Source organism: Electrophorus electricus, chromosome 15, assembly GCF_013358815.1.
Source record: "Electrophorus electricus isolate fEleEle1 chromosome 15, fEleEle1.pri, whole genome shotgun sequence".
Taxonomy (NCBI): Eukaryota; Metazoa; Chordata; class Actinopteri; order Gymnotiformes; family Gymnotidae; genus Electrophorus; species Electrophorus electricus.
The window spans coordinates 16,140,028-16,162,375 of record NC_049549.1 but is presented as its reverse complement, the minus strand read 5'-3'; the positions used below and the strand labels follow the sequence as shown (position 1 = coordinate 16,162,375).

Below are 22,348 nucleotides of genomic sequence, written 5' to 3'. Positions count from 1 at the left end.
ATTCGCACGGAGATGACATTATTTAATGTATTGGTAATGGGAATGTAAAAATTAATTTAGTGTGATCTTAAGTCTTAATCTGAGTATGGGAAACTGTGCCTAAGCATATCAAGACAAGTGTCTTAAGAAGAACAACAAAAGAGGCATTAGACGCTAGTTTCTTGTCTGCTCTGCATGTCAAGTGTGCAAACAGCAAACGCTCACACATAAATATTCAATCAGCCATGATTGAATGGTGAGTGTACCAGTTTATTTGAACGCAGGAAGGGCAGTCAGGCTAAAAGAGTGCAGAACTTCCAAATATTTTACTAGGAAAGCTTGTGAACGGCACAACCTGGCTGCCGTGGTTCATAGGCTTTATATGCTGATGTCGTTTGTCTTCCACTCTAAATACATTTTAAAAACATCTTTTACAAAGAAAAGCTTCAGAACAGACAGTAAAAAGGCTCAGCTAGCAAAGCTTTAAAGGTGTCATCGAGAATGGTTTAATAATGAGGGAGTGTTGTCCATGTCTTCAGTGTAATGACAGAAGAGGGTGTTTACTTGGTGACTCGTCCGTATGAGCAAGGCTATGAATCATGTGTGCTGTGTGTTTATGACACACCAAATTTACAACCCAGTCATCTCCTAGATCATTCCCTCTCACACAATAAGAACTCCAGTGTCCTACATCAGCACTGACTTATCGGGATTCGTTCCATAACATTATCGCTCTATCTCTGTCACGACAGCAGACATCTCAGTGTAGTCTGTTCTAATTCACTGAGATTAGTAATATTAACTTTATTGAACAAGTGCATAGTGTATGTTTATACTAAATGTACTGGGGGTAAGAACAAACAAACCAATGCATCATTTGAGCCCTTGCAATGAAAAAACATATGTCCATTTACTGTTTTTCTGCATTCTACAAAATAAAAACTATAAAGCATTATTGCAAGATTTATTTTTAAATGTCCACACAGATGAATTAAGGTACGTCTAAATGAAGTATATTTAGCATGTTAAAGTCATTTTGATGTAAAGGTTGTGCAAAATCTAAAACTAAAATAACCGATCACACAAAAAGGGGAAATGGCTGATATTTAGTTTTTCATTGCAAGGGATCATGAATGTAAGGCTTTATTTGAAATGCCAGACATGTTGAAATTTGACATTAGCTATTTAAAGGGTTTTTTAAGATCACTCCAAATGCTGACTTGTTTAAAATTCACCATCAGAAAAAAGCTCCATCAGCACAGAATAAGAAGGAACTGCAAACGTAAAAATAAGTGCTCTCTCATCATTTTCGACCTTAGCCTGATAATATGGAGAAATGAAGATTCCGACTGCATACCTGTCTAAAGGGCAGAAATCCAGACATAATGCATTTAGTGTGGCGCTACCGTGAGACGACTCTGCTCTTCAGGAGGCCTGTTCCTGGGGAAGACACTCACCTTGTCACATTTATTGTTACCGTGACAGTAAAGCACATTAAGTAACACACATGCATCTAGTCTCTTGATTACACACACACACACACACACACAAAAGCAAAATGCACTTATTGACGTTCGGTACACACTCACGACCCACTTTATTAGAAGCACCTTGTGGAGACTGAAGTTCCTTGTCGCCGTGTCCAGTTTGTGTTGCCAGGGCTTCAGCTCTTCTTCGGTGGTGCTTCCTGACCGTGACAGGGCCACTGTGGGCTGCATATTTTTAAATGACAGACTAGTCTCTCTATCCAGCAGAGACACTGACACGTAAAAACTTCCATGTCACTGTCACTAATTTTAGATATGCCTTACAGAGTAACACCACCGAATATGTCCCACTGAATAGAACTTTCAATATGTATGCATTATATGGGTGCTTGACTTGTTGAATGTAGCCATCATGAATCCTGCAACCATGTCTGTAGTCTGACTGGGGAACTGAATGAAGTGAGTCTCTTTGTGAACGCCACAACAAAGAAAGAAAAAAAGGAACCATCTTGCCTCATTACAGCTCTCTGAGTCACACAGCACTTCACACTTCATGCTCTTACTTCATGATCCCACTACAGTGCATCAGTCAAGGCAAGACGGAGGCCTGCTAGTCACGGCTGGTGAAATGCAGAGCCGCCTCCACGGTGACTCTGCCTCCACAGTGCCCCTGCCTCCACAGTGCCCGAGTCCAACATGAGCGACAGTTAAGCTTAGTATTCTGCCACATGCATTTGGACTGACAGGACAAGAAACCCCCCCCTCCCAAAAAAACCCTTGACATCATGTCAGTCACATAAAAAAAAGTTTGTTTACTTTGTTTGGTGTCTTTTCACTTCATTCTGGCTCTGATTGATGACCCACAGATGGGGAAAGTGATTTCCCACAAAGCAGACAAACAAATGATGCCGGGATACACATGACTGGCACTGCAGTGATAGTCTGCAGAAAAATCACTGAACAAGATGTGGAGAGAAAACAAAAGTATCGCAGTATAACAGATTTGGAGGACGCAGGGAAGGACACAGCAGGTTTCAAAGCTGTACACCTGCAGTCACATCCATTCTGCACTACAGGTTATGGTGTTAAATACGCTTTGGATAATAAAACCACACTAAATGATGATACAGAGGGGTGTCGAGCTATAAACAGATGTTACTGAGGACACACACTGCTGAGAGTAAACCCTCTCAAATTTCTATTGAAAGTTAAGTGATCCAGCAACTGTACCGATCCCTTTAAAGATGTAGCTTTATATTGGTGTGAAATAACCTAGTCTTTAGCAAAAGCATTTCACACTTTTTGTATTTGCAGATAATTGGCCAAGGTGTTTACAGTTCCCAGCTCCGCCTGTCTCTGCGGAGGTGCCTCCCTAGCTAAACCTGACCTGCACACGTTCAGCCTCCCTGACGAAGACTCCATGCCCTCTTTTGTTAGTGATGGATTAGATGAACTGCTGAACTGAGAACAGTAGAGATGCCTTAGTTAGTCGAGCACAAGCTGCTGATAAATCTAAAGTTAGTCTGTGGGCCAACTAAGATGCACTCAAGTGCATGGCAACTTGTGGTTTGATTTACATCTATACACACAGTTGGCACTCAGGCAGGAAAGGAGAGTACATTATATACACTTACATCCTATGAAGAGAAGCAAACTCATGAATTTTGTTACATACCTTTATAAATGTTCTGGGTGAGGGTAATCATTAAAAGCATGGTTTTCCTTTTATGTTGTTTTTATCAGCAATAAATAAATAAAAACAACAGAAAAAAGTCTCATATATCAAGCAAATGGTAATTCATCAGAGGTATACAAAGGAAAGAAAATTAAACCAGAGAGACCCCTGCAGGCTGCAGGCGGTACTGCAGGCTCAGTGGTGGAACATTCTGGACTGGCGACTGTGGCTAAGGGTTTGGCACCCTGACCCCTCGCACCCCTCCCCTACCCACACCCCCTCTGCACTAGCATATAATCCAAGGCCCATATTCAGTGTCAACCAGTACTGGATACTGATGTCATTTTTGAGATCTAATCACTGGACAGGTTCCCATAACTCTTGCATGTGAGCTTTGCTTTGAGATACTCATGTGCATCTAACATAACTATTCTTAAAATCAGCAAGGCTAACCTGTTGATCCAACCAATTTTTAAAAACCTCCTTCAGATAAAAGAATATAAGATCACCGATAAATCTACCAAATGACTTCCTAATGATGATACTGTCTTCTGTAAAAGCACTGTCTTCCATCACAGCAGGTGATCACAGCAGGCATTAAGAGTAACTGTACTACATATATCTCACAACAGACTTTAGTGTCAGCGTAGGTATCCAGGTCTTTGTTCGCCTCTATGCACTACTGATTTTACTTCCCGAGAAAGTGAGAATCTCTTAGAGAGGCTCCTCCGACGTGTGGCTGCCTAATTAAAGAATATTGATTAGCTGTAAGTGAGCTCTACAGATCCCCTCATTGTATTACTGTTAGTCACCATATACATAACATTCAGGCAACTCCCCAGTGACTTCTCACCACTGCCAGGATTTTCTACCAGTCGTCTAGTCTAACCTGACATGGTCTGCTTCACATGTCGAGCGGGTTCAAGCCCAGCTTGGCTATCATGTCCTTGGTCTCTTGGTGAAGGACGGAGCTCTCGTCCATCCACCGCTTCCGCGCCTCAGATAAATACCAGAGCAAACGGTCCAGGCAGGCCTGTAAAATTAAATCAAAGTAATTGTTAGGTGCTTCTGAATGGGAACAGTGATATTCCTCATTTCAGTGTCAAGTCCGGCAATGTATTCAATGGCACTGGGCTTCTTGTTCCTTCAATGAATAATGTTGGCTCTCAGTCAGTATGACAATGTTGTACCACCTGTGTTGTATCATGCGTGTGGTAATAATAAATAAATAAATACATTTGTAATATATTAAATTAAGTGTAGAAGAGAGAATTACTTCTGCGATTGTGGACTTTCAACGCTCACATAGCTTTTCTTAGATAGCTCAGATAGATCTTACATAGAGCTTAGATAGCTTAGATAGATCTTCTATCTATTTTGGCTAATGATATGTCATCCATCAAAACTATCCATTAGAAACTCGGTATCTAGTAGTTTTTCACTCAGTGTGCAGTGCAAGTGTTCACGTACATGCAGGATTTTCTCATACTCCATCTCCATACTGTCCAGTTTCCTTTGCAGATCTGAGATCTGGGCGTCTTTCTGCTCTTCTGTTCGCTCTCGGACCTCTCTTTCCTTTTTTAAATCCGCATGACACTGGTCTAACAAAACATAACCACGATGAGATCACCAGCTTCTCTGTATCATATTTGTATTCAGTGCACTGTCCTGCATGTTACATGCGCTGAACAGACAGAACAGCACATGCAATTAACAGAGATGTAAAGGTGTGATAAATAACCCTTTAATGGTCTTATTTGCTTTGGCTAAAGTGCATGCACACATGGGCCCATCCTATATCAGAATAAGATGTGGTTAGCCTTTGTGTAAAACTGAAGCAAGGCCTTATCCAGCACAACATGAAACCTTTCACTTTTCATCACACAGCACTCTACAGCTACATCAGTGGAGTATATTTTTAATATTTCATCAGGTTTTAAATTAAATATCCTACTTACTGGACCAATAGATACGTCAATAGTTAGACTCACCAAGCTGTTTCTGAAGCACGGAAACATTTGTTTCTAAATGTTCCACTTTAGCTTCCAGCTCTCTTTGTAAGGTTTGATGCTCTCGGCTGAGGTCTGCTCAGGACCATAAAGAGAAAAAAGATTCAATAAAAGAAAAATACTTGACCATGTATTAAAGGACACCAAATAAACCACTATAAACACAAGTACGCTACAATCTGATTGACTAATCGCTGTAGGTCAAAGTATAGCTTAAAAATAGTTGATGCATATAAATGACAGACCTGCAGTGATATCCTTCATGTCAAGTTTCTCTTGAGAAAGCGCCTGCTTCAAGTCTCTTATCTGGTACTTCAGCTCATCTCTCACCGACACTGCCTGGCATGACACATCTCTCTGGAGAGCTAACCGATAAGCACTGGGCACTTAGAACTGTAATACAAAGTGCATATGACCTTCAAAGTGTATGGACAGTTGCCCTGTTTCTTATTTTTGCTCCACACTTCACTGCCTTGGATGTGAAACTGTATGGTGACTATGGGAGTTAAACTGCAGACCTCCTGAATTCTTAAGCAGGCTGGAGAATTTCAATGTTTTGCACTTATGACCTGAACTGCAGCGAGCTTTAGAAACACCCCTCCCCTGCCCCCGCTCTACAGTGATGCTGAATGGTGGCAGCCCATATATGATTCTTAATTTGAACACTGATTTTCTGTTCTTTATCTCCTCCATTCCACCTACATTCTGTTTTAATCTCCTTGGGCAGTCTTTAATGTTTACCCCTGACTCAGGGTTATCATTCTCAAATCAAAAATCAAGACGTGGATCCGTTTTGTTCTGTTTGGCTAGCACTGATCCATACCTTACTGTGTAGATAAATGGTAAATTGTAAGTTTCCCATGAGAATTAAGAGTAAGCTTACTGGAAAACTGGTTTCAGACTGGCTCAACAGGCTTATGTCTCGATAAGTGTTGCATCACTCACTCTGTTGTTACAGTTTTCCTGCACTCTTGTTATTCTGTTCTTAAAAATGAATAAGGTTAGACATTATTTCTTCTCTGAAAAATTCAAATTGTAAGATTTTTAATAAACTGTTATTTTTCAAAGACTACTCAACACTAGAAAGTTACCAGTTTAACAATGTCTTCTAAGTATTTCCCCACGATACATTTCAATAGTATGTATTTAGAGGGGAAAGGCCGTGTGAAGATAAATGCAGTTTTCCATTCTATCTTTAACCAGCTATGTCTTAGTTTATCTAGTATGAAAGATGTGTTACCCCCATCGTGTGTGTCATTTATTCTCCCATTTCCCTCACTAATTCTCCTGCTATTTCTGTTTGTTCTGTGACTTTATAAAGACTATGTGATGTTAACTAAAAGAACCTTGAAATTCCTTTGAACAGAAATTGTGTGCTCTTGTACTTCAACTGTGATGCTACAATATTTACTAGGCATCAGTCATTTAAATGTGAACTTAGCAGCTGTGTTACTTACATATTTTAAGAGTTTTAGGCTTCGCTCGACGTGCATAGTTGATGTTGGTGGTGGTGTTTTAATTACACTTACATTTTCCCACCCTGTGGGTTTTCCTTACCAAGGTGTTCTTTTAAGACAGCCAGGTCCAAGACACTTCTCCTGTACTTCTCGACAAGTTCATCGCCTACACCTGAGAAAAAGAGAAAGAGTTGCATGCTAATGGACCTGACATTGGATGAAATGGGTTTCACTGTTATCAACATAACCCTGCTCATTAGCGCTTTCGTGTAATTAGTTACTTGTACATAATAGTCGATGGCTATATATCCCCACACTGGACTAAAATAAAACACCTTTATCGGATTTGTCATTTTTGATTTTTTTAACATTTTCTTTCCGTTTCTTTGGAGGCATAGTGCGGCACCAGTTGATCCGCTGTCACACAAGAAAGCCACAAAGAAACTGTGTCCACACACCAGTGCGTCTGGTTGCGAGGCTGCGCTGGGTGCGCTGGAGTCCGCCTGGATCCTCCGGACGTGCACACCGTTGCCAAGCGCTTTAATGCGTGCGGCAACCAGAAGGTTATTCGCCAGCGATCGGCACACGGCTTCTTAAAGGCGTATGCCACAGTCTTTTTAGTTTTTTGTGTAACGCAGATCCTAAGAGATAACGCATTTCTGTTTTCACAGAAGCCGAGCAGTAGCACACCGTGAAGATTATTTTTAGCCCACATACTGTTTTAGCCGTAGTGTTTGTTAGAGCTTTTTAAGACCATAGCCGACACCTGTATAGCCCATCTGTCCATATTTGGTTGAGTGCTTTTGGGTGCTCGCAAAAAAGACAGGCCCAGTGGTGTCTCGGTGATTAAGGTACATCAATAGTAAAAAGAGGGTTGCTGGTTCAACCCCGGTTCAAGCTTTTCAAAACCTCTGGTTGTGTTCATCACCCCACACGCAATATATTACGAATATATATATTCTTAATATAGACGAATGTATTAGTGCAAATGTTTCGTGCAAAGGAAAATGACTGAGAACGTGACTGGTGGGAATAATATATTTTGCCCTCTGCTAAGAGGAATAAGGGACCTTTAAAAAGAGGGGAAGAGGTTATTGTTGCGGGAGCTTCTGCTCCTAGGACGCTAGCTCAACATTAATGAAAGTAGACTTGGAGACTCTGATTTGCCGTTTATTGCTCTAGTTGAATCTTGGGTTGCCTGTAGCATTAGAATAGAGAACACTTAATATCCAGCTTTCATAAGTGACTGAAAGGCATACGTCCAAAGGTAATTTAGTCAATAGTGTTGCTAGACTACTTCGTGGGTTTTGTGTCAGCAAAACTCGTTTTTTTTTTAATAAAAAAAAAAACAATTATCACACTCCATTGTTATTCTGTCAGAGTAAAGGTCCGTGCAAAATGCAATGCGATGTTTTAAAAAAAAACTAATAAGGTACGTTCGTGTATCCATGAAAAGTGAATTCAAAAAGGAATTCCAAGTCCCCATTTCTTTCCGCTTTTAGGTCTTGTGTTTACGTAGGCTGTCAAAAAGAAAAGAAAAAAATATAAAAAGGTTTTCCCTAATGCAAACCCGCTTGCAGCCACTCTGGCAGACAGGTCCGGTCACGGCTCGCTTGAGCGGGGTGTCGTCCGCAGGAGGGCGGGGGCGTAGTGGGAGGACACTGGGGTGTTCCTCCAGTAAAGGTCCGGAAGGGGATGAACAGGAAGATTATTGCTACCAAGTCGGGAGGGAAGAGGTAGAAGGCGGTGTTCATTTTCATTTATTTTTATTTTTTATTTTGCCTCCCCGCTGCTCATTTCACGGGTCGTTTACGTTTTGTACAGCTGACGGCTCTTTAACGCGGACCAAAGCCCGCTGCTTTGCGCCAGCGCACTCTGGCGTGGCTCAGCCCGAACTTCCTGTCGAGTAGAGCAGGGTAAAGGGGAGCAGGGTGTCGCGGAAAAGCCAGCTGTGTCTGGAAGGGAAGAAGCGACCTCCCGGACGAAAATCCACGCCTGTAAAAGTCTGTGTGTGTTTTTAAACTACGTCGGCTCTACACCGATGCCAGTGACAGCGCGGTTTCCGTCTTGCGCGGGGATTTAATGGGACCTCTGCGTCGGTAGGTCGTTTTTTCTCCCCCCGACGACGGACCCCTCGCATCGGGCGCTGTCCTCACCGGGGGGGTTCGTTTAGGGAGGAGGTCTCCCGGTCCCCACCAGACACTCCGTCTGACTTTGTGGAAACGCAGCATGGCAGGAAATTTGAAGAAAGGTGGTGGTCTCATTGGCATGATGAAGGACGCTTTTCAGCCTCACCATCACCTACACCACTCCCACCACCAGCCGGGGGCCGTGGACAAAAAGACGGTAGAGAAATGCTGGAAACTTATGGACAAGGTAACCCGACTGTCTTGCGCGGTATTCTGGTTTTGAAAGCTAAAGCAGGGCAAAAAGCTAACATAATGGGGTTGTTGCAGAGATGGCAAAGCCGGCTGGCTCAGTCCTGTGGCCTGCACGGTGGGTCCTCGCGCAATATGGCAGTTGCTAAGGCTATTATCTTAGCATAGCTTAGATTAGCCGATTTGCTAGCAGGTTAAGGTCATAAACTGGTGTTGTCCGGCTGTCCACCTTCGAGGACTAAACACATTTCGATTTTCAGTAAAGTGTCCCTCTTATAATAGGAAAATGTCGTACAAAATAGTAAGTACCTACTTGACTAGAATATATTCTCCAGTATAGCTAGACTAGCTAAGCTAACTAGCAGGATCTGACTGGATAGCTGGATGCTAGCTAGTCTACAGTGCCGAGTAGCTTTGTTACTTGCAAAAAAAAATTAAAAATTATCCACGTTGGTGAGAAATCGGAGGTTTTTGGTCATGTTCTCGGGATCTCGTCAAGGGGACCAAATTGCCAGTTCTCGTAGCTGGTTATACATTTACCTTGATGGCCGGAAAACCGACCGAGCAACACTTTTTTTTTTTTTTTCTTTCTTTCTTTTTTTTTGTCACAGACAGCTGAGACGTGGATGGGGAGCTAAGTCAGTCTGACTGGCAGGGGCAGCCTGGATTTGTCGCTTTGACTTTGACTTTTCTTTTTGTTTCTTCGACCTCAACAAGTTTTTATATATTCCAGAGCTACTCACCCTTTTGGACGTCATGTACAACCAGTTAGTTGTGGTTTGATAAAAAGCCCTTATTTTCATTAGAAATAGAGTTGAAGTGAATTATGTACTGATAAACTCTGCACATCGCCCCTCAGTTGTCATAGTGCTTCATTGCTGTAAAACTGAGATTTAAATGTAGTAGTTTGGCTAGATCGTTTGGTTGGGCCTATCTGCCAGACATACTCCATCTGTGACACACCTTTAACAATTAAACATACTTGCTCACCTGACTGGAGAACCACCAATATTTGAACAAGTCACTTAATTAGGGTTTTTTTTTTTTGTTTTTTTTTTTTTTTTTTAGGGTTCACAAACCTCAGGTACATTTTTACTTTCATATTTTGGTTTTAAAGTCTTTTTACTGCCTTTCATCACAGCAAAGTAAGCTTCATCTTATGGAAAATAAATGTGGTTGCTTGCTGAGTTCATGTTTCCTGTTCAGTTCTCTTTTATACAAGATCAAAGAAAACAAGAGAAGTGTCAAGGGTCTGTTGGCACTCAATATCAGACGTGACAAAAACATGGTTCTTTGACGCTCTTTTACATGGCCATTTCACTGCCAGCACTAAAACCCAAATCTTTTTTGTTATTCTTCAAATAAAAGGTTTGACCGCACATTTGCTTTATGCCTCATAAAAAGCAGATCTAGCTTGTGGGCCAAAAACAAACATAAACAGCGTAGAACTGAAGTTACTAAGTTATGTTGCTACCATACACACAAGTTTAGTTATGGATTATAAAAAATGTCCCTTAATCTCCCACTTCCTACTGGGATTGTGGTTTGATTGGAACATCTTCCATGGTAATAAAGATTAATGACATGGTAACTGGTAAATAACCTGATGTTCTGGAGGGAAAATGGCAGGAGCTGATAATAACTTACAAATTTATTTATTTATTTATTTATTTATTTATTTATTTATTTAAACTTTCAGATCTGATGTCCAAAAATGGGAAGTTTTGGTTGGTGTTTTCTGTAATTTGCTGTTCCTTTTTCTCAACTCAGTGATATTTGGTCTGTCTCTATTGGTGTTTTCTTAACCCCCCCACCCTTTCATATTACTTTGCTGACTAATTCTTAGCAATTGAGTAGGGTTATTGTATTCTATTCTATTATTCCATTCAACCCCATTAAATTTAAATTTTGCACACTAAAAAGGTGTGGTGTATAAAAAACAATAAACTCAGTTTCTTCTGTAGTAAAGATTAAAGCAAGTAACCATTCTGTTTTTTGGTTTGGTTTGACCATTTTCTTCAAAATAATAGAATGATGGATGGTATGGCAAAATACATTTAATTCCTTGCATGTCATCAGTTTGCAAATTAACAGCCTTTTTTGGTTGATGCAATGAGTTCTGTCTAAAACTTTCATTACTGTGTTCACCTATTCAGAGAAATCATCGGGTTAGACTTAGTAGCTACTGTGATGTGTCACATCTGTGTCTAGCATGACTAAAGAGCAGGTGGCCAGCTTTATGCATTCACTCTTGTTCAAAACATTCCAGCTCATTTGAGCTAGACCGCTTTGCCCAAAACCTGTCACATCATTCTGTAAAACTTGCATCTTGGTGCTGAGTCACCTTTCCAAATGGTGTCCAGCCAACAATTCAGCCTGTGCACACTCTTAAATAGTTTGATGTGCTTTATAGGTCAAATGACCAAGTGCTGATGAAGCTGCGTCAAATTATCATTGGTTCCATACAGAACTCATTAGGCAAAAAATGGTGGTTTCAAATATTAAAAGACCTTTTTCATTAAAATAAATGAATGTTTGCAAAACCTTTTTTTTCTCTAAAATGCACACCCCTAGATTATATTTATCAACTCACCACATTCTATCTCGATTGGACGGTGTTGGGTTTTTTTGTTTGTTTTTTTTTTTACTGTAGCTTTAGTCCAGAGAAGGGTGGGGGAATGATGGGTGCTTTTGTCCTTTGACACGGGGTGGCTTCCCATCGTGAATCCTGAGGTTGCAGGAGTGAGAGCCGGGCAGTGAAGCACTCTTGACACCCTTGCAATGAGTGCACTCCCTCTGGGAGTGTATCTGCATGCATATTTGCATGAAGGAGATAGTGTCCACATCTTGGCATAATGGCATGCATGCTTACTGATAATTATTTGGATGCCCCAATGACGGCAGTCTTATCTCCTGGTTGTCAGGACTGTAGGCACCAATGTTTAGCGGGTATGAGCCAAACATGGGGCGGGCATGAGAATGCACTCTATTGTGACCTCACAGTGACATCATTTGCTTGCTGCCCCAGTCACGGCTCGCGCACAGCTAAGGGCCAAGGTTACCCTGCTGCTCCCACCCCTCGGCTCCGAGCAGCTACAGGCCGGTGCTGTTGTGCAGCGCAGCTCCCGCTGGGGCCTTGACATCTGAGCAGATCGCAGTTTCCTCAAATTTCCCACCCACATCTTGATCAATAGTTCAGAAGGTGACGGCGCATAGCTACTGCACCAACAATAGTCAGGCAGGGCCTGTATGTCTGAGCAGAAAGCTTTGGCAGATCTAAGTTTGTAACTTGGGATTAGTCATTTTGAAGTCAAATATGGAGGCTGTTATTGCATAGTGTTTGGATGCGTTCTGTAAAAAGACCGTCATCAGCTCTCAGGGTAGACCAGTCCTTGGTGCTGCTTCTCTTTTTCCACCCTGTGCTTTTCTCTCTAATTTGTTCATTTTAGGGTGGTCAGCTGCAGTGTTGATTTCAGTTTTCTAAAGTGTGTGCTTAGAAAAAGCAGTACATAGAGCAGTAAAGTAAAGGAGTAAATACTCCACACAGAAATCTAGTGGCTTACTGATCCCCAATGATGACCCGTTTGAGGTCGTTGGCACCACCTGAACCAGAGGAAGACACATTTGTCCCTAATCTTATAACAATTTATCCAAGTATCATTTCTGATCACCTAATTATCATGTGTTCTTCTGTTTCTTCAGTTAAGTGATTTTATGGATAGAGAAAGCGATCTTTGGGGACAGTTCCTAAGATGATTCATTAGCTAAATATTTATTTTTGTTTTATCTTTTTCCATAATGTGTAATTTTAGTATGTAAATGATTTGTCAGCCTAACTTCTTTAGTGGCACTTCTGTGTTTCTGTCAAGGTGGTGCGATTATGCCAGAACCCCAAGCTTGCCCTGAAGAACAGTCCCCCGTACATCCTGGACCTGCTACCAGACACCTACCAGCACTTACGCACCATCCTGTCCCGCTACGAGGGCAAGATGGAGACACTGGGCGATAACGAATACTTTCGCGTCTTCATGGAGAACCTGACAAAGAAGACCAAGCAGACCATCAGCCTCTTCAAGGAAGGCAAAGAACGCATGTATGAGGAGAACTCCCAGCCAAGGTGAGCCGTTAGGCCCAGTCCAGGTGCCTCCCCATCAAACCTGTTGTTCACAAACCATGCCTGTAGTAAGCTCTTCCTTTTGGTGCACTCATGAGGACCAGGCTCACAGTCAGGCATTTCTGCTTACCAAGCGCAAGACACAATCTTGCTTCAGTCTTGGCCTAATGAGATCACCCACAACAACCTTAAAAACAGCTGCACTTAACATGTGCACGGTCTATACACAATGTCAAAATTAAGGTACAAAAGAAGTGAATTGTGATCAATTCGATAAGCCTTCGACCACCCTCTGAGGGTTGTGGTACTGCTGGTCAGTGTTTTGAGAAGTAGTTCTCAGCAAGGAGAAATGGCTCACTATCTTGGCTAAGCTCAGTGTGTGGGAGGTTGAGCTATAAGCAGAAGCACTCATCAGTTGTGAAACTGTGTGTCAGGTCTTGAATTGTGAAAAGCTGCTTACATAGTTGATTGTTGGACATCTCCTGGTTTGTGTTCCCATTGTGTTAAGAGGCAAATGTCATGGATTAGCTGCCTGGGCCACATGGATTTTGTATCACTGTAAGATTGCATCTGCTCCGTGGCTTCTCTTTGCAACACTGGTGTTTTATTACTGGATAAAGACCTATTAAATGCAAATGGTGAAAAGGAGGAAGTGGTCTGTCAGGGACAGTCAGCATGCTTTTAACTGACCTGAAATATACTGGCCTCCATTATGGACTCTCATTTTTTGCTGCTGTTTGCCAAGTGTTTTTTTTGTTGTTGTTTTTTCTCCCCCCTCTTGTACATAGACGTTTAATGGCTTGTTTCATCTTTCATCAGTGCAAAGCTTCTCCATAGTATAAAAGAGAAGAGGCCTACGATCATTTCTCTTTTGAGATTTGAATGGACATCACACAGGCCCAGCGAGCCATATATGGTGCTCACGCAAGCTTTTGTTTCTGTACCAGCGTGGACAGAATGCCGGTCAACGTGGCCTTCGACATTAGACGTGCGCATGCAGGTTTTACAATAATGCTGTTTTTCATGGCATGTAATTCTGTGAGTAGAATTATTGCAACTGTGCAAATTTGTACTGTGAGTACTTATTCAAACATTCAACCCAACAAGGGCCGATAACCTTGTGTTAAACTTAAATAGTGCCGTTTGGAACCTCCATGCTGTATAAGCAGGACTCATGCAAGCTGTCTGTTGCATTTCTGCTTTCTGAGTCGTGAAAGGCGGTGCTTTTTTTTTTGAAGTCCTTGTTTGCTGACGGGCCTCGCCACCCCTGCTACCTCGGCTGTGTTCTGCTGGTGATTCTGAGCTGGCACTGGGTGTTTACATGTGATCTCGCTTGCACGCTGTTGTGAACTGGGAAGACTCCTTCTCTTGGTGCACCCTCGTTCTTTGACTTTCATGTTTCCGAATTATTTTTACATGAAATACGTGAAGTAAAATTCTCAGAGACGATTGAATATCGTGCACTTTATAGTTTTCACATGTTTCGGGTGCAGCTCCAGTAGGCTTAGTGTCACTTAGTGTCCGTAACTGAGCAGAGCTTTTCCCACTTAAACCAAATGCCATGATTGCAAATGCACACTTGCAGGTTGTACTTCATTAATGACACTTTATAAAAGGTAATGGAAAATTGAAAAAATATTACAAATTAATTGGTGGTATTTTCTAATTGCCCTGGAGAAAAAGATCGGTCAAGCATGCCAGAGAATCTGTGTGTTCATCATATTGCATCGCAACTAATTAAAACGGTTGCTTTTAACAGAAAATGGACCGTAGACGGTGAAAATTTGTGGTTTTGGTTTTGGCACATTGGATTTGAAATAGAGAGCTGAAGTGTGTAATCTCAGCTTTAATTCAACAGAATGTACATGGTTTCGCTTTTATTGTGCGGCAATCACACCATTTTGTGTGTGTGTGTGTGTATGGAGTTGGAGTTTATAGTTTGTCTAGCTGTGTCGTTATTGCATTACATATAAACTGTATTACTTTGTGCTTTTCTAATGTTGTGTTGCTGGTGAATATGTAGTGATTATGTAATGATTAGAGGACCGAAGAGTGATTTCTCAAAAGTAAAGGTTCAGCATGACCATATTAAAACTACAGTGTCTGTTTTTGAGATCATTGTTTAGTTGTCTAAAGGTTAAACTTATTCTCCCATACCGGCCCTCTCGCACACTTAGATCTTCCATCTCTTGACTTAATGTACGTCAAATTAGATTGGGTGGCAGATCTTTAAGCGCCGCTGCCCAAAAACTTTCGAGTTCTCTGCCTCAGTCTCTCCGTAACTGCGTGTCACCGACATCTGTCAAATCCTCACTGAAAACTTTTCCCTGTTCTTTTTACCCGTCGTAATCTCTCTCTCTCTCTCTAAACTCTATTGTTTAAATATGTATATATTACTTGAAGTGTCCTTGGATTTGTGAAGGGCACTATATAAACCTAAATTATTATTATTATTATTATTATTAATATTAATATTCATATTCATAATATTTTGATATTATTATTATTAATGTTAGTGACTGTTTTTGAGGCATCACGCCATTCTTCTAAGGGTTAAACATTACAGTATCAAAAGGTTCTCATCATAGAATACTGAATGTTCCGCAGTTTATTGAAAATAATTTTGAAAAAGTAATATGTAAATAGTGTTAAAGATTCTTAACGCTCCATTCACTGCCTCTGTTCCATACAGTCCATATATGGAATCACTGTTTGTCTGATGTCACCAGAACAAACTCATTTACATGTCTCTGCCTATTCAGCCTGCAGCAGTTTAGCCTTCATATAGGCGTTCTTGGGCACGTTTCAGCTCTCAGTGCGTTTTGAATGAGGCACAATACAGGGCAGCCTATCAGATCAGAGCTTGTATCTGTCTTTTTTTAAGGTGCAGTAACAGAATGAAGATAGGTTGGATAATCGTGTAACAACTGTTTTAGGAACCTAACGCTGTTGCCAGAAGAGAGAAAAGACTTTGCTAGAAAACTTTTTGGTTGACCTTCGGAATTTCAGTTCCTCAAAGCGAGCACTGTTACCATCGTGACACCATGACTTGGCTTTAGTGTGGGCGAGGGGGCAGGCTATAAAAACATCACACCAAAAATTACTTTCGAACCTGTTTTTCATTGCTGTTACACTTTTTTCTCTTCCCAAGCCCGAAAAGAAGCAGCTCTCTTGCACAAGTCAAGGAGATCGGATCAGATGGCTTGACATTGTGGACTTAATATAATCCAAAACACTTTGACAGTTAATGTACATTCTTGGGGAGGAGGCTTATGGTATTCAGGCTTGGCTTATCCGGGGACTGATGAGGTCTGAAAACATCTTGTTGGAATGTCTCCCTTTTCCCATTAAGTCCTCATATCCTCCCTCTCTTTTGATATGTTTTGGAGCAGAATTTCATGCTAAAACTGTGGTTGAGGGGGTGACGTGCCTGACCGGTGTGTAAGGGATCTATGACTAACACTTGGTATAGCAGTCACACTGTGTTCACGTGGACACCACTCTTCCTGATAACTTCACTCCCAGTTCCTACTCCATGCGCACCATTCCTAATGCACATTCATCATAATGCAGTGAGACTGTGCAGGAATCAGCACTTTAAAAACCCAAAGTGGAGTAATGTGCTTGTTACCACATTCAGCATGTGTTCACACATGGATTAACACACTGCTTTAACACTCCCCCCCTGTTGTGTTGATGGTGTTGTTCCATATGTTATGCTGAACAGGGGTGTCAGGCCTCGGTCTTGTCGTTTAACGCACACATTCTGATTAGCATAACTAAAGGTAGTGATGCAGTTTTTTCGCGCTGATCTTTGTAAGCGTGTTCAGCAATGCAACATGAATGTTGTAATCTACAGGATATCTGGATTATATGAAAACCCGTCATATAATCCCTGTGAGTTTTAGTACTCCTGGGCACTGTGCCATCTGGGCCCGGAGGAAGGGCTACAGGGACTTCCCCACTGCTGTCCTCCACTACAGCACAGGCTATGGCGGGCGACTGCTGGAAGCCTGTGATCGGGTCGCGCCAGTCCCGTAACCCTGCTCCACAGTGCCCACAGACCGTTTACCCTCTTGGTGAATGCACTGTTTGGGTTTCGGGCCCTCCTGTGTGAGCGGGCTGAGTTCTGCCAGGTTGAGCTGTTTTTAGTGTGCCGCTGTGTCCTTGTTTCTGTGCATGCAGACTCGGTTTGAATTGGGCCATCGTACCAGGCGCTAAAATTAAACCACAGTGATTTTTGGCCTCGTGTCCCTACATGGGTGGGCACAGGGGTGCACCCACAGTCTGAGCTCCCAGCTGCATTTCATTATCGCCTCATCTTATCTCAAACCTGGGAACTCTGCATGAAAGGATCCGTTATGGCGATCCGGTAACACGCCGGCAGATAGCAAGCTAACGAGGCCTCGATCCACGTGTGTTAGCCCAGAGGCAGCTTTCATGCTCTTGTGGTGTAACAGACTCTTCATGCTCCTTTTGTGTGGTGAACTTGCCAGAGCTTCCTCTGGTACTGGCCCCAGCGTAATCGTCACAGGTGCGTTTGTTGAGGCGTAGGTGCCGGCTTATGCTGTGCGCACGGTGCCAGCATCGTGTTCCGCGGCACGTTCTGGGACTACTCGCTCAACTTGAGCGAAGAGTGAACCTCATCTCAGAGGAGGTAATGAGAGTTTTGTCACATGGTTAAGATTGTAGATAAAGGCACAACCATTGCAGGCGCTTGATTTCTTCTGATCACAGAAAAACTCTGCAGATGTCTTTTGTTCTTCCGTGTTTCTTGGGCTGGGGGGCGCATTAGGGCTGTCCGAGATCTACAGATACCATTTCAGTTTTATCGCATGCTTACAGGCAGTATTTGGTGACTAGAAATGTTGTACTAAAGAAATTCAAAAATCTTCCTTTATGAACAATTCGAAGCTGACATAGTTTCTTCTTGTAAGCTCTACTTTGTGGGCTTTTGTTTTTTATTTAAATGTATTAAATTAGGCCTTTTACCTCCTGAGAGGTCAGGTGCTAAGACCATGTCAAGGTCCTTTAATCTTAAGCAGTTAGGCTGTTATTTTAAAGCTCCTTTGAGTGTTACACTGTCTGATACATAGGAACCACGATAAGGACGAATCTTTCATCATTTGTTTTAACAAGCTGCATTGTTCTCAAGAAGACATAAATACAAATTAACATGCAGTGATTAAAGGAATGAAACCACTAAAGGACCCCATTTCACCAGCTTCCTCGCTGTACTTTCCGCAGGAAGGTCATTTGGCATTTACCTCCTACGCCGCTGCAGGCTGGATGCAGACGGCACTCATCACTTCCGAGGGATGCTGGTCTGTAGTCCTCCCTGCCTTGCCTTTCAGGAGGGCTGGATACTCGCACACCAGCACGCTCACTCGCAAAACAACCAGCTTTTCTGACCTGGTGAGCTCACTGGCAGCTACAGGACGCGTCCCAGTTTCCTCCAATGGCCCAGCCAAAACACGCGTGCTACATTGATCTCTCATCCCTTTAAGTGTCTTCTTCTGAACAGCTTTAAAGGTCAGATCTATGAGAACAAACAGACAAATATTTTGAAGATGGGTTTTTTTTTTTTTTCTTTCCGGTGGATGTGAAGGGACTTTGATATTTTTGTATTTATGGTGTGAATGTGTGTGCGCAGTGGGGTGTGAGCCTCCTGTCACTGCTGTTTCCTGGCAGAGATCTAGTGTGAAGCCAGTTCCGGAGTTAAATTCATAAAGTGATGACTCTGTTGAAAAGGAAACCCATCTTATGACCTGGGTCCATTTCCACAAAGGGAACTCTTTGTGTGTGTGTGTGTGTGTGTGTGTGTGTGTGTGTGTGTGTGTGTGTGTGTGTGTGTGTGTGTGTGTGTGTGTACACGTTATAGATCTCAAAATTGTAGTAAAATGGACATACACAAGAGTTTCAGAAAAATAGGACATTTTGGACAAAGGTCATCTGTTGAATAACGTGTTGTCTCTGAGTTCTCCCTTGGCATCCATATACATCATAGGCATCACTGCAGCCTCTGCATGGTGCTGGACTGAAATGGATAAGCTCTCCAGACTGGAGCGAGCTTGCTTAAGTAATGATCCTTTGTGTCAGCCCTGGAATGACCTACTCTCAGCTGCCGGGTATTTTTGCCCTTGCAGGATTCACGCAGTCTGTTGTCTTTACATAAAAAAACCACAGAAAACACAGAAGTGTGATGGTCTATGGTTGAGAAATGCTGTGTGTCAAAAGAGAAGTGTTTGCCAAAGTGTACATGCTTGCACAACTATTCAATTGCAACAATAACAAGTAAGCTCTCACTTTATGCCTTTTCTTTGTCATTGGTCAGAAAGATCCGTACATAAGGCACGTTAAACATGCACATTTTATGATGGTAAATGACAAAATGATCTCTGTACTACGCCTACATGCAGAAAGAAATATGAGACTAGTGTGCTTTAATCTAGAACTAAAAATACACAATTGCAAAAAAATCGCTTTCCTAAATGATTGTTTTGTGGCCATATTGTGCTGAGCTTATAGGTGGGAAGGTCCCAGGCCAGAGGAAGGGCTCTCTGATGGTATACAGTCAGCATTAGCTGACAGCTCTCTCTTGTTCTCTCTCTCTCTCTCTCTCTCTCTCTCTCTCTCTCTCTCTCTCTCTCTCTCTCTCTCTGTCTCTCTCTCTCTGTCTCTCTCTCTCTGTCTCTCTCTCTCTCTCTCTCTCTCTCTCTCTCTCGTTGGCCTGGCCGTTTTATCATGGAAAACAGGAAACAGGAAGGGAGCCGCCAGCTGCAGGTCAAAGTTCAGGCCAAAAGAGGAGTCAAGCTTACAAAAGCGCAGTATCTAGGGAAAGCTTGGCCCATGAGGCGGGCACTGGAGAGGAGCTCTCCCCGCCCAGGGCAGGCCAGGGAAGGCCAGGCGGGATGAGCTCTCCACACTGGTCTCCACTTAGTCATTATGGCAACAGTGTGGGGGATGAATTCACCATAGACTTGCTAGGCTCTCATGGCTGTACCTCAGCCACAGATGGGATTGTGGCAGAGGTTTGATTGGCTGCCTGGGTTTGGGGTGTGTTTTTGTTTGTTTGTTTGTTTGTTTGTTTGTTTGTTTGTTTTTTCTTTTTTTCTTTTGTAAGGAGAGAATATTAGAATTACCCACTGCACCACAGTCTGTTATTAGCTGTGGAGAAATAGCAGTATAGTATTTAAATAAAAAGCAATAAGGTCTTTATTCAGCTAATTCAGACACATAATAGAATGTATGAATGACTGACTTGGTACCTAATTAGAGTCTTGTGGCATGCAAAACACTAAATGCTAATCACCTAATGAAATGTGATTAGGTGACTTTTTCAAAAGTGATCTGTTGTAATTCATCGTTTAAATTAGAAAGACTTATTCATCAGGTTAATGGCATGACCCAGGATTGCTGTAGTACCCCAGACTACGCACTAGTATATGAACACACTCCTGCCCTGATCTGCAGTGTGTGTTGCAGTGACTGTCACAGAGGATGTGAGGTCATGTTTTAGGTACGACCAGCAGGCGTCAGTGCAGATGAGGGAACGTCCTGAAGTGCCTGTAGATTGGCTTGTACTCATCATCAAGGTCATCAGGCCGAGGAAATGGGGAGCATTGTAACATCATTCCAAGAGTTAGTCTTGAGAGCAACAAATGCTTTAATATAGTCGAGAAACACACGCCACTTTTGAAATATCTAGTACTGTGTAGTCTTCAGTGCTTTTGGCTGTTGGACTGTAATCTCTCAGTGATGTAGTCTCGGGTGATGAATTCTCAGATTAAGTAGTTACTGCCATTGCTGTGTAATATAAGCGAAAGCACACATAAAGAAAGCAGCAATTGTCCCAAAGGATCGTTTTTAAGAGCTGTCTTACAGGAGAGAGAGAGAGATATATATGCACTGGGCAGCTCCTTTCCAACCCATTTCTTTTCTTTATATGAAGTATGAAGCCTACATAAAGCAGGCGCAGCCTTTATATAGCCTTTACCTGCAACATGCATGAATGCGTGCGTGTGTTTGTGTGTGTGGGCTTCATATAAAGAAAAGAAATGGGTTGGAAAGGAGCTGCCCAGTGCAGTGTGCTGGCAGGAATCCCAGAGGAAGGAAGAAGCTCCATGTAGCGTTATCCCGGCTAGCATAGTAGCTAAGCTAACAAACTTGGCTAGAGTCCCATGGGACGAGATCCAATCCAGAGAATTTGAGGTTATTTTCAGGAGATGAATTTTTGCCCTTCAGAGAAATCGAGGTTATGACAAAACTGTAATCGGTTTGTGTCCATATTATAGTCGCACGGAGATGTAGTGGAGCAATTGCTGGTTGAGCGTCGCTTGTGCCGTCCTGGCATTTGTTGCCCTGTATGTTTTGACCTGTGACGCTAGCATGCCAGTAATGTAACACATTTTACGACCACTTCCCCTGGTAGCACGGTTTAGATTAGAATTGTAGAAATCTCTGACAATCCATGACTGGCGATTGATGTTAACTGTTTATGGAGGACTTTCTAGACTCCTCTTGGTTTTGGAGAACCTACTGGACACTTTAGTTTGGCCCCTGCTAGGTTGCAGAACATGAAGGTTGGTGTTGGTGTCCAAAAAAAAAAAAAGCAGTTTTTCTTTGACATTTGGTGTTGTATGCAGAGCTCAGTATCAGATCAGGGTGTCGACTCTGGCTTCAGGTCCAAGTCACTGTCAAATTTCTTCCGAACACTTTAAAGGAGGCCTCTGAATTTAGGCATATCTGCACATGACAGCTTCTCAAATGCTTATCTCAGGCACTGAAGAGCTTGTTCACAATATTCACATTGGTATTCTGGTTGTCGCACTTAGTGTCCACATAAGCCTGGGCTTTGGCCGCACTGTGTTTACTGTAGCGTCGTCCTTTCAGAGTGCATATCCTTGTTTGCTATTTGGGGCTGAGTATACAGACCTTCCCAGCGGTCCCCTTTTCACACACACAGCAGTCTTTGAGCCTCTTCTGCATACCAGTCACATCACAGATCTCTTCTCTCCTGCCCGTCTCATCACAGCTCCTCTCCCAGCGTCACATTTAAAGGCTGGTTGCTAAACTGTAACACTCCTTCATGTGCTCACTCCGTATTGTTGCACACATGGCATTCCGCCCTGACCACATGCTGGAATTTGAAGCTGCCCTGGCGTTTAGAGGTGCCGCACAGCTGGTCCTCGCACAGCGGCACATTGCCACCTTTCCACTGTGTTGAAAGTGGGCCATCACTCGCTCCTG

General features: G+C 42.5%; 2 protein-coding genes across 2 annotated transcripts in view; one reads left to right on the top strand and one right to left on the bottom strand.

Moving 5' to 3' along the window:
* Positions 1-3,027: 3,027 nt before the first annotated feature.
* Positions 3,028-8,361, bottom strand: ccdc153 (coiled-coil domain containing 153). The gene is made up of 7 exons (XM_027013403.2): positions 8,192-8,361; positions 7,066-7,145; positions 6,708-6,779; positions 5,396-5,515; positions 5,133-5,225; positions 4,612-4,742; positions 3,028-4,174 (listed from the first exon to the last, which is right to left on the bottom strand). Exons 1-7 carry the CDS (start codon positions 8,359-8,361, stop codon positions 4,046-4,048), a joined length of 795 nt encoding a protein of 264 aa, XP_026869204.1. The 3' UTR covers positions 3,028-4,045.
* Positions 7,777-22,348, top strand: part of cbl (Cbl proto-oncogene, E3 ubiquitin protein ligase) — a 30,363-nt gene continuing 15,791 nt past the window's right edge. Inside the window, exons 1-2 of the mRNA XM_035534235.1 lie at positions 7,777-8,983; positions 12,855-13,102. Coding sequence (XP_035390128.1) covers positions 8,837-8,983; positions 12,855-13,102 — 395 coding nt within the window. The 5' untranslated portion in view covers positions 7,777-8,836. The remainder of the gene's footprint in view (positions 8,984-12,854; positions 13,103-22,348) is intronic.